The sequence below is a fragment of the Malania oleifera genome, chromosome 1 (assembly GCF_029873635.1).
Source record: "Malania oleifera isolate guangnan ecotype guangnan chromosome 1, ASM2987363v1, whole genome shotgun sequence".
Lineage (NCBI taxonomy): Eukaryota > Viridiplantae > Streptophyta > Magnoliopsida > Santalales > Ximeniaceae > Malania > Malania oleifera.
The window spans coordinates 136,156,068-136,168,969 of record NC_080417.1 but is presented as its reverse complement, the minus strand read 5'-3'; the positions used below and the strand labels follow the sequence as shown (position 1 = coordinate 136,168,969).

General features: G+C 38.6%; 1 protein-coding gene across 4 annotated transcripts in view; it reads right to left on the bottom strand.

Moving 5' to 3' along the window:
* Positions 1-597: 597 nt before the first annotated feature.
* Positions 598-12,902, bottom strand: part of LOC131162433 (choline transporter protein 1) — a 48,289-nt gene continuing 35,984 nt past the window's right edge. For 2 of the 4 annotated variants that reach the window (XM_058118894.1, XM_058118901.1), the window contains 6 exons: positions 9,478-9,551; positions 9,289-9,402; positions 8,641-8,997; positions 7,860-8,120; positions 6,944-7,171; positions 598-1,083 (listed from right to left, as the gene is read on the bottom strand). In XM_058118894.1, coding sequence (XP_057974877.1) covers positions 889-1,083; positions 6,944-7,171; positions 7,860-8,120; positions 8,641-8,997; positions 9,289-9,402; positions 9,478-9,551 — 1,229 coding nt within the window. In that variant the 3' untranslated portion in view covers positions 598-888. The remainder of the gene's footprint in view (positions 1,084-6,943; positions 7,172-7,859; positions 8,121-8,640; positions 8,998-9,288; positions 9,403-9,477; positions 9,552-12,902) is intronic. The other 2 variants (XM_058118911.1, XM_058118921.1) reach the window with 1 other exon arrangement.

Genomic DNA, 12,902 nt, shown 5'->3' with positions numbered 1-12,902 from the left:
AGGCGCAACATATAAAAAATGTGCTTTCAAGTGATTAGGGTTTGAGTGGTTGTATCCGCGAGAGAGCGAGAGCGAGAGTATTGTATCGCCGCACTCTCTGTGCTTTCTTCTTGATAATATTGAAATCCCTACAACTCCGTGGACGTAGGCAAAATTACCAAACCACGTAAATATTGTCTTGTGCGTGTGATTGAATTTTCTTTTGGGGTTATTCTTTCTTTATTTGTTTCTCACAGATTTCGAGAATTTGTTCTTTATTCCCAACAGTTACAACTAGCACTTGTAAACAGAGAATTAAATCTAGATGGGCGGGATCAGTAGCACTGCTTAACCTTTCATGCAGCTTGGGCATAAGCCCTACCCCCTAAAAAATTAATGCAAGTGAAAAAAAAAATATTTATTTACTAAAGCGCCGGCCAAAAGGTCCTTACAATATAAACAAAATTAATTTTTTTTTTAAAATAAAAAAGAGAATAAAAAACAAACAAACAAGCAAACAATGCTTAAGGGGATCTCTGTAATTTAGGTAAAAGAACAACAAAAATAAAAGCCATATTAGCAGGATAATCCAAATTCTTTACTGCAACATGCATACCATTTTTAGAGAGGCAAACTCGAAGTCTTCTTTTCTCTTGGATCATCAAAATAGCATACTTATAACATATTCTTTTGGTGGAGAATATGCCGGTGAAGATAATTTTACCCGGCATTAAAATATATACAATGAGGAGAAAAAAATGTTACAAGGGTAAACACAAGAAATGGAAAAATGAAGATGGGGAAGGAAAAGAGCTGGCAGTTAAATGCTATAGTAAGCTTCCTGATTCCATCAAGCAAATGTGGTTAAAAAAGGAAAAAAGAACAAAGAAAAAGCAGCATTGTGATTTTTCAATAGGGTGCTTGAGTAAGTCTCTGCATCTCATTTTGGTCATTGAGGGTCTGAATGAGAAGGGGTGGAGCATATTGAGCGGTCCCTTGGTGCTCTTCGGAATCCTGGCAGAATGAGAGAATGATGGTTTCTATTGACATCTCGACCACGGCAAAGAAAAGAGTGGCCACAACATAGCCAAGAAGCCAGCATACCTGCATAAAAAGAAACGAGAACAAAACAAAAAGACACCGACCATGAGTATTGGAGTCCACAAGAGCTTTCAAATAACAATCCTTAATGAAAAATAAATATCTGAAAGAAGAAAAGATTGGGAAAAAATATTTCTTTCATAATTTTGTTCTTCCGAACAATCCAATATATAATACAATAACCTATTCTAATCAAGGAAACAATTTCCTATTGAATAATATCAAATCCCCCATAATTACTCACTTTCCTAATTTGTATTTTATTTACAAAGATATATTGAGTTGACATTTTAACACTTCCCCTCAAATTGGATCATAAATATTAATCATCTCCAACTTGCTAATAAGATCATCAAAACTCTGTCGTCCCAAGCCTTTAGTGAGGATATCTGCAGTTTGTTCCTTGGTTGGTACATAAGTCATACATATAATTCCTTCTTCAATTTTTTCTTTGAAGTGTCTGTCTACCTCCACATGTTTAGTCCTGTCATGTTGGACTGGATTAAGAGTGATGCTAATAGCTGCCTTATTGTCACTGTAGAGTTTGATAGGAAGGTTCATCGGTACCCGTAATTCCTCCAATAGTTTTCGTAACCACAATCCTTCACAAATCCCTTGAGCGACTGCCCTGAATTCAGCTTCAGCACTACTATGAGCCACCACATTCTGTTTTTTGCTTCTCCAAGTCACGACATTTCCCCAAACGAATCTACAATATCCTGTGGTGAACCTTCTATCTTCCACTGATCCTGCCCAATCTGCATCTGTAAAGATCTCTATTTCCTTACTTTCACATTTCTTAAAGAAGAGTCCTCTTCTTGGGGATCCCTTGAGATATCTAAGGATCTTGTATATGGCATCGAAGTGAACTTCCTTTGGTGAGTGCATGTGTTGACTTACTACACTAACTGCAAATGCAATATCTGGTCTAGTATGTGATAGGTAGATCAGTTTGCCAACCAATCTCTGATACCTCTCCTTTTCTACTAGTTTTCCACAATCTTTAACCCTCTTTATAGTTTCTATCGGGGTTTCGCTGGGTTTGCACCCTAGCATGCCAGTTTCAACTAGGAGGTCAGTAACATACTTTCGCTGAGAAACACTAATCCCCTTTTTTGTTCTTGCCACTTCCATGCCCAAGAAATACCGCATCTGTCCCAAGTCTTTAACTTCAAATTCAGTAGCCAGAACCTTCTTCAATCTCTCCATTTCTACAGTATCATCACCAGTAAGAATTATATCATCAACATACACTATTAAAATTGTTTTCTTACCTCCTTCAGACTGTTGGAAGAATAGTGTATGGTCTGATTGCCCTTGTCGATACCCTTTATTCTTTAGTACCTTTGCGAATTTGTCGAACCACGCTCTCGAAGATTGTTTGAGGCCATATAACGATTTCTTTAGTTTACACACTCTGTTTTCTTCACCTGTTCTACTGAATCCTGGTGGTATAATCATGTAAACTTCCTCTTCTAATTCTCCATTTAAGAAAGCATTTTTAATATCAGGTTGTTGTAGTGGCCAATTATTGGCTGCCAGGGACAAGAGAACCCGAACTGTATTTAAGTTTGCCACTGGTGCAAATGTCTCAGTATAGTCAATGCCGTAAGTCTGTGTAAAGCCTTTTGCAACAAGTCTGGCTTTATATCTTTCAACTGTTCCATCAAATTTACATTTCACTGTGAAAACCCATTTACAACCTACTGGCTTCTTCCCTTTCGGTAGATCTGTCAACTTCCAAGCTCCATTTTTTTCTAGGGCTCACATTTCTTCCAAGACTGCCTCTCTCCATTCTGGTATTTCTAGAGCTTCCTGAATGTTTTTTGGTACTTTCATCCTGTCCAGATTAGAGACAAATGCACGATATCCTGTAGACAAGCTTTTATAAGACATGTACTTCGACCAAGGATATTGTGTACATGACCTGGTTTGTTTTCTTATTGCAATAGGTAGATTGATTTCATCAAGTGCAGAATTATCAGAGGAAGACTCAATTACCAGATCATGATTGTTCGGAGCCATCACCAGGTCCAACGCTCTTGGTGCCTCAGGTATGAGATTCTCCTTCTCCTTTGTTTTCGGCTTTCTTGAGTAAACCAGTATGTCTACGTTGTTTTGTTCTCCTACATCTCCCCCTGAGGGTAAGTGTTCAGTTGTGTTTGGCAAATCGGGAAGTACTGTAATGGAAGACTCAAAAGATGGGTCAGGGAATGAAGTAACTGGAGTAACCGTAGATTCAATAGTAAACAAATCAAAGAACCAATCTTCACTCCTCCATTTCTCCCCTTGAAGAGAGGGCTTTGAGAAGTAAAGAGTGGTTTCAAAAAAGGTGACATCAAGACTGACAAACAGTCGTTTTGAGACCGGGTCATAGCATTTGTAGCCTTTTTGGGTAAGTGAATAACCAATGAAAACACATTTAGTGGCACGAGGATCCAATTTATCATGATGGTGTGCATGGATATGAACAAACACAGTACAGCCAAAAATTTTCAGTGGGAGACTAGAAGGGAGTCAAGAGGTAGGAAAGTTTTCCTAAAATTTCTACAGAGGAGTGACAAATGAGAGTGTTCGACTTGGCATTCGATTAATGAGATGTGTGGCTGTTAAGATGGCATCACCCCAAAAATAATGTTTCATGTGGGTAGTAAACATTAAAGCCCAGGCTACTTCAAGTATATGTCTATTTTTTCGTTCAACAACCCCATTTTATTGAGGGGCATCCACACAAGAACTTTGATGAATAATCCCATGATCTTGAAGATAAGTTCCTAGGATGGTATTGAAATATTCCGTACCATTATCAATACGTAGGATTTGAATATGAATCTGGAACTGTGTATGAATCATGATATGAAAATTGATAAAAATGGATCGTGTTGGGAATAAAGAACAAATTCTCGAAACCTGTGAGAAACAAAATAGAAGAAAAATAACGCCAAAGAAAAATCAATCACACGCACAAGACAATATTTACGTGGTTCGGCAATTTTGCCTACGTCCACGGAGTTGTAGGGATTTCAATATTATCAAGAAGAAAACACAGAGTGCGGCGATACAATGTTCTCCCTCTCGCTCTCTCGCAGGTACAACCACACGAACCCTAATCACTCGAAAGCAATCCTTTTCTATATGTTGCGCCTAGGGTTCCCTTACGGCCCAAGCCTTCGCTCCATGGACTAAGCCTTAGGATAGAAATCTCTAATTAAATAGAGGTCGGGTTGTCATCCAAATTAAAACACAACTAGGCTCCACAAAAGCCTAACAGATCGAACTTCAGTTTTGTCTTTCAGTAAGTAGACCCAACAAAGACGAGTATGGTCATCAATAAAGGTCACAAACCATTTTGTATTGGTGCAATTTAGGGAACGTGAGGGACCCCATACATCACTGTGAAACATAGCAATGGGCGAGATGGTTTGTATGTGGATGATGGAAAAGAAGTACGATGATGTTTAGCAAGATCACACACTTCACATTGAAACTCAGAAGCCATTTTATTTGAACAAAGAGAAGGAAAATACGTTTTAAATATTGAAAATTGGGATGACCCATCCGTGAATGCCATAACAAAAGTTCACTATTTTTAGAAGTAGATGCAGAATCACAAATTGCAGTATTACATAGTTCACTCAAACTTGCCTCCTCAAAGTAGTAGAGTCTCTCATACGCTTTAGCAGTGCCAATCGTCTTCCCCAATGATAGGTCCTGAAAAACACAATGGGAGGAAACAAATTTAGCGGAACAATTCGAGTCTTTTGTTAACTGACTGATAGATAACAGATTGCAGGATAACTGGGAACATGTAAGACTGATTGTAAGGTTAAGGAATCAGATATGCGAATACTTCCTTTTCCAGCAACTGATGAGAGAGATCCATCTGCAATTTTTACCTTCAAATTCCCAGCATATGGGGAGTAGGATGAAAAATATTGATACGACCCAGTCATATGATCGGATGCACCCGAATCAATTATCCAAGGGCATTTGTAACAAGATGTGGTTTTTAAAGCTGACAAATGATTACCTCAATGAGTCAGAGAACCAGAAGAGGACTGACCCGATATTTGCATTGATGAAAACATCTTACATAACTGATCCAATTGTTCAGGACTTAAGACACTGCCGGATGGGGTATCATTGTTCTCTCCTTGTGGTCTTTCAGTTGATTCGCCAGTGTTGGCCTGGTACCCACGATTTTTTTGATATTGTCTCGGTCTCCAGTCTGCCGGTTTTCCATGAATCTCCCAACAGGTATTTTTTGAATGACCTGTTTTTCGACAATGTTCACACCATATTTTTCCTCTTTGTGGTCGTTGACTAGGTCCTCCTGGGCCTTTTAATGCAAGGGCTGAGGCATCCGGCCCAGCGTGCAGCCCATCTAATTTTTGGGCAGATCCATGTACAGTCGGGTCCAACCCAGCGGATTCATTTTGGGGCCGCAACATTACCCGTCTTCTGTTCTCCTCCCGCCTGACCTCTGCGAAAACTTCTCGGGTTGAAGAGAGAGGTCGCTGGCCAAGGATCCGTCCCCTCACGTCGTCAAGCTCTCAATTCAGGCCGGCAAGAAACTCGAAGACCCTCTCGTTTTCGAGCCTCCTTCGGTATCGCGTGCTATCGCCGGAGCACTCCCACTCTTCGTCGATGCTCAGATCGAGCTCCTGTCAGAGACGACTCATCTCCATGAAATACTCAGTAACCCCTCTCTCGCCTTGCCTTATCTGCCACAATTGGGTCTTGATGTCGAAGATTTGAGAGTAACTTTTGCCATCGAAGTACGTCTCACGTACGGCTTCCCAAACCTCCTTCACCGTCGGCAAAAACAAATAAATTTTTCCGATTGCTGGTTGCATTGAATTGACAAGCCAAGCCGTGACCCTGGAATTTTCAGACCTCCATCTTTGCAAGGCTACGGCGTCGGAAGGATTTGGTTTCCTTCGCTCACCGGTAAGGTAACCAAGCTTTCCTTTTCCCTCAATCACCAGTTTCATGGACTGAACCCATTCACGGAAATTTTTTCCGTTTAGTTTTTCCAATGAAAGTGGAAAGACTGTGTTATCATTCGTACTGCCACCGGACGTAACCTCTGAATCGCCGATGATGTTTGCAGAGATGTTTGCAGAGGAGGTAGCGTCTCTACTATCAACCATTGTTTAGCTGGGTTTCAGAAACCCTAGCTCTGATACCATGAAAGAAGAAAAGATTGGGAAAAAATATTTCTTTCATAATTTTGTTCTTCCGAACAATCCAATATATAATACAATAACCTATTCTAATCAAGGAAACAATTTCCTATTGAATAATATCAAATCCCCCATAATTACCCACTTTCCTAATTTGTACTTTATTTACAAAGATATACTGAGTTGACATTTTAACAATATCCTCCATATATAGCAAAGAAAAGGATATATTGAATGGATAGACATCATCAAAATCTGAAATTTGATTACAGCCTTTTTTTTCAGTTTAGACTCCTTTGATTCACATGATATGTACCTAAGCATCAAATTTAAAGAAAAGGTTCCAAACTGTTGCTTCTCCTCTTAAAAACTGTAAATGCCCTTTATTGCTTTCAAGTTTCAACCAACTACTTGCCACCTTGACATCATTTCATAAAGCACTGATTCACAATTTCCATATATCTGCTCTAGCCTCGGGAAAACGTGTTTCAGGTTGACCTCTACAGATTTGCGAAAAAAAAAAAGGCAAAGCTTCAATTTCAAATTCAATACTCCAAACAGTAGCTTTCCTATTCCTTATCAACATGGGTACCCTAGTAAACTGTTTTCGCTAATTCAATGAAATTTATTCCTAGTTTTCATATTTCCGATCTACACTTGAATTATAAAGTACATACCAGCACAGGAAACAGCGGGGAGGTAATCTTGTCATGGGCCGATCTGTACTTGTGAGTATCCAACATGAGGAAAGCAAAAACAGCACTTGAAAGGCTGACACACAATTTCCCAATGAACAAAATAACATCTCCAATCACATTCACCTTTCCTATGCGAAGAATGTTACTGATGATTAATTCTGTTGCAATTGCAGAAGCTTTACAGAAGCTTTTACCAGTAATAGCAATCTGCAAAAGTTGGAAGCATGCATCACGAAGGTGAAGCACATGGTTGATAAGGAACAAAAAAATATCAAAACTTAACATGTACACGTGCACCAAGCGCTTATTCCTCATATGCTACAAGTCCAGAACACAATCATGAACTGACACGTGTAACAAGAGGCTTAAACCAGATTCTACTACATAGTAAATTCCCTTTGGGCTGTTTTATCATTTGTTTATTTATTTCTGTCTCACGTTATTGGGAACCAGACTGGCAATTTTACCCAACTGAAGTCCAAAACACAAAATCATAGTTTGAACACTGTTCCCTGAATAAATTTCAAACTGCTGGCTATAGAAATTCTTTCAATAAAGGAATAGAAAACAAATTCAATCATAATGCCATCCAACATTTCCAACTATTGCTTACTGCAAATATAGCATGTGATGTTTAAAGCATTTCCTACAAATGGCAATGTTTATTAGATATCAATGCATAATATAATCTTTTGCAAATAAATCCCATGTGCAGGAACCAATCCTTTTGAGGAAGCCACTGGGCGAGAGGCCTCGTTCTGTTCTCCCATACCAGTCAATTCTCCCATTTCTGTTGAAGAACAAGCATTGCCAAAAAAACACATGCACTCCCACACAGAAAATTCATGTTAGATACACGTGTACATTTCAAAGAATGTAGTATTTCTATAATTACCATTATGTAGGCATTGCGATCCACTGATTTGATTGTCCACTCAATACACCTCAGGAAAAACCGAGAAGAATAAAATGCCAACTTCCCAATCCAGCTTTCTGGCCTGTTATTAGCTACTTTCAATTTGCGGCGAATTGACTCGAGTATAGAGCGTATCAACTCAACAAATGATACAATCAAAGAACCAAGAGCCACGGACCCAAGGCTGTAACGCATAAGCCGCTTCATTGAGGAAAAAACAGGCAGAAATGGAATCACCGGCTGCATTTTCAAATATTAGAGAAATCAATGATGGATACGATGCACAACCAAATGAAATTGAATACAACCTATATAATTATTGAAAGTGCCCAAACACTTAAAATATAATAATAAAAAAAATGACTGCAACAATAAAATTTGGGCGGTGCTTCTTGTTGCAACTGTTCTTGATATAAATCAATTTTCCTAAACTGCAGATTTGTTTGACCCTGGTGATTCAAACTAATTGTAATTGCTCCATGTGAGCTGTGTGACACATTATAGCAATATTCTTGCAATTAACAATCTTCAGGGCGTCATAGTGTCATTTGTGATTTCATGGGCATTAAGAAAGGTTTTTTTTCTTCTCAGGAAAAGGTAAATGACCAAGTCTGAAATGTAAGTAGTGTCATTTGTGTATCTGTATTTGACTTTCTCTACAGGAAGAGACAAGATTCTGCCACAACTTTAAGGTCTACACTATCCATAAAGCATAAATATGCATGTCTTGTGCATCTATACATAAAGCTCAGAAACTTACAGATGTTTCACCACGAGCCCAATAATAGGAAGCAACAGACCCAGCAATCACAGTTGAAGAGCATGCTATAATAAACTGGGTAGCCCAGTAACATCCAAATAGGTGAAAAAGAATGGCAGCTCCAATATGGGGAGTGTAATGGATGCTATAACCACAGCAGCGATCACAGCTAACCCGTTTTGACACAAGATCATATGCACAGCAGTTGGAGCTACATTCATTCTGGAGAATCTGACCAGAACTGAATAGATAGAAAGCTGCTGAAAACCAGAACATGTAAAAAATTGCAAGGATAGTATATGGTATGACTGGAAAAATTATAAGGGCCTGAACTTCTCCTATGACCTTCGCTGCAACCTATATACAGAATCAAGCAATAAACCATGACAAGTGTTAGCCTCATATAATTGCAGGCATATTTTCTAACAGCTTAAACTTTAGGAAATGGCACCAAGTAGCACTCTAGCAAGAACATTAACTATTTTATATGATCTCATTTAATTTACCTATATCCTGACTGACCACTTCATCACACTGACAACACTTTGAGAATTGCCACAATTGATGGCATTTCAACTTGAAGTTTAAGTTTAAATATGGAAAAAGCCTATATTTATTGTTTTGCCATAATATAGATGTCATACTTGCCTTGAGAACAGAGGTTGCCATAAGGATGCGACGGACAATTGCAATGGACGATAAGACTGAAATTATCATTATAATAGTCATTAGAACTGCAGCTGCCCGAAGATGATGTATTCCCTGAGTGATGCAAACAATTTAGTGAATAAGAGAGATAATGGCTTCCAAATGTAAAGAACTTGGATGGATACCCACCCTTCCAGACACTTGATAGTATGGATCATGTTCACCGATGATGGGGGACACAGCATCATTCCCAATCCATCCAGCTAAAAGAAAGGGAAAATAATGTCAGCAGAGAATTTCATTGATGCATGAGAACTACAAGCACACAAGAAATGAATTTGAAAACCATACTTCATAATCCAAAATGCTTGAATTCCAAGCAAGTAAAGAGGAAAAACCCACAATAACCATTAGCATATCTAAGGACTTAAGGCACAACACAGCTCTGCAATCGACCATCCAAAGCTTTCACCTAGAATTGCATGTGTGAATGTGGATATGTTACAAATACAAGGTGGACATGCTAAGCCAACATCCTAAGGAATCATTAAATATCTCAGAACCCTCTGTATAAGGATGTATGCTGGCAAATACAAGGTCTGGGCCCACATGGAGGGATCTACACCCTGCATATTTACATCCTAGAACATTAATAAACAAATAAATATTATAATGCAGCGTCAGACATTTCACCTCGCTTCATATATCAAAACCCATTTCTCAAACTACAGTGAGATGATGAGTAAGACCCGTGGCCTCACAATTAAGAGGTTTTATGATAAGCATGATTAGCATAAGAATATTTATAATTGCTATAGCTAGTAAAAGACACAATAGAGACCTAGGTAATATCAAATTGTTATAAAGAAGAGTGTCTTAGTTTTTTTTTTTTTTGAAAAAAAAAAATGTGAAAGAAATATGGGAAACTTATTTTAGTAAAGAATTTAATGAAATCCAAATAGAAGGCTAAAAATTAGAATTGCAAATGAGGAAAAGGCTAAACTTTTGAAGTCCATCCACAAAATTAGAGTCAATGAAGTTAACCATACATTAAAGAAGATGAAAAATGGACAAGCACATCCCATATGATGGAAATGCTTAGGAGGTAATGAAGTAATATGGTATCTAGTTTATTTAACAAAATTATAATGACTAGGAAAAATTGAGGCATTCAAAACTGAGGTTCCATGGAATCTATTGTTTGAAGATGACATTATTTTAATTGATGAAACTGAGGTGCAGTGGAATCTAAGTTGGAATTATGAATAGAAATTTTAGAATCTAGTAGTTTGAGGATAAGTAGAAGACATAACAACAAAATTTAATTTTATTCAGTTAAGAAGGAATATTAGAGAAAAAATATTAAATTTGATGGTCAAGTAATTCTCAGCCTTGTACATTTCAGCAGGATATTAAAGAAAATGTAACTGTTGAAATCCCAAGTATCCTTGACAATATTGAGTAAATTAGGAAAGTCAATAAATGTAGAAAACTGTGTATTATTCTATAGGGAGATTGTTTCCTTGTTTAGAGTCTTTGTTTGTATTATATATTGTAAGATTGGGATGTACATATTTAAAAGAATTCAAGAAATATAGAAATTGAATTCCGCTCACATGGTATCAGAGCTAGGGTTTATCAACCTTAGCTAACGATGGCTAGCAACACCAGCAGAGGATCGACCTCTTCTGGAAAACCCAACATGGATTCGGAGGCTACATCCGCTGGGGGTTTGAATGGGCTGGACAATACAACCTTTCTACTCTCAGTGGAGAAATTGAGCGGAAAAAACTTCCATGAATGGGCTCAATCTATAAAATTGGTGATTAAAGGAAAAAGGAAACTGGGTTACCTTATCGGCGAACACAGGAAACCAGACCCTACCGATGCTATCGCCTTGCAAAAATGGAGGTCTAAAAACTCCATGGTCACGGCTTGGCTTGTCAACTCGATGAAGCCAACAATCGGAAAAATCTACCTGTTCTTGCCTATGGAGAAGGATGTCTAGGACGCCATTCGTGAAACCTACTCTAATGTCGAGAGTTACTCGCAAATCTTCGAAATCAAAACCCAGTTGTGGCAGATGAGGCAAGGCGATAGAGATGTCACAAAGTATTTCATGGAGATGACCCATCTATGGTAGGAGCTCGATTTGAGCATCGAAGAGGAATGGGAGTGCTCCGACGACAACACGCGATACAGGAAGAGGCTCAAAAACGAACGGGTCTTCGAGTTCTTGGCCAGCCTCAACCGAGATCTGGACGACGTGCAGGGACGAATCCTCAACTGGCGACCTCTGCCTTCAACCCGAGAAGTATTTGCCGAGGTAAGGAGGGAGGAAAGCAGGAGACGAGTGATATTGAGGCCCCAAGGAGATCGTATCGGGTCGGACCTGTCCATCCAAAATCTAAGTACAAATGGGAATGGGCCGAATCCCAATGGGCCTAACGTCTCGGCCCTTATATCAAAAGGCCCTGCGGGATCCAGGCAAAGATCACAAAAAGGTAAAATATGGTGCAAGCACCGTCAAAAGCCAGGTCATTCAAAAGAAACGTGCTGGGAGATTCATGGAAAGCCCGTAGATTGGAAGCCGAGACAATATCAAAAAAATGTGGGTATCAGGCTACTACTAACAGTTCAATTGAAAAATCACAAGGTGAAAAAACCAATAATACCACTCCAAGTGGTGTATTCAGTCCTAAGCAGTTGGATCAGCTATATAAAATGTTTTCCTCAATTCAAACATCGAGTTAGTCTTCCACTGGTTCTCTAGCTCACCGAGGTAATTTTTTGTCAGCCCTAAATACTATATCCCATTACAAATTACCATGGATAATTGACTCGGGTGCATCTGATCATATGATTGACTCTTATCAATTGTTCTCATCCTATTCACCATATATTGGACATCTGAAAGTAAAAATTGCAGATGGATCTCTATCACCTATTGCTGGCAAAGGAAGTATTCGCATATTTGATTCTATAACTTTAAAATATGTCCTACATGTTCCTAAGCTATCTTGCAACTTGTTATCCATTAGCCAGTTGACAAAAGATTCCAATTGCTCTGCTAAATTTGTTTCATCTCATTGTGTTTTCCAGGACCTATCATCGGGGAAGACGATTGGCAGTGCTAAGACGTGTGAGGGACTCTACTACTTTGAGGAGGCAAATACAAGTGAACAATGTAATATTGCAATTTGTGATTCTGCATCTATTTCTAGAGATAAGGCACTTTTGTTATGGCATTCTAGGATGGGTCACCCAAATTTTCAATATTTAAGATGTTTATTTCCTTCTATTTGTTTAAATAGAACGTCTTCTGATTTTCAATGTAAAGTTTGTGAGCCTGCAAAACACCAGCATAATTCTTTCCCAAAATCCAAGATTCCACATACAAACCATCCCGCCTATTCACTATGATTCACGGTGATTTTTGGGGACCCTCACACTCCCCCAATCGCACTCATACAAAATGGTTTGTTACCTTTATTGATGATCATACTCGTATTTGTTGGGTCTACTTGTTGAAAGATAAAACTGAAGTCCGGTCTATTTTTGTCAGTTTTCACTCCATGATTCAAACGCAATTTCAAACTCACATTCAAATTCTA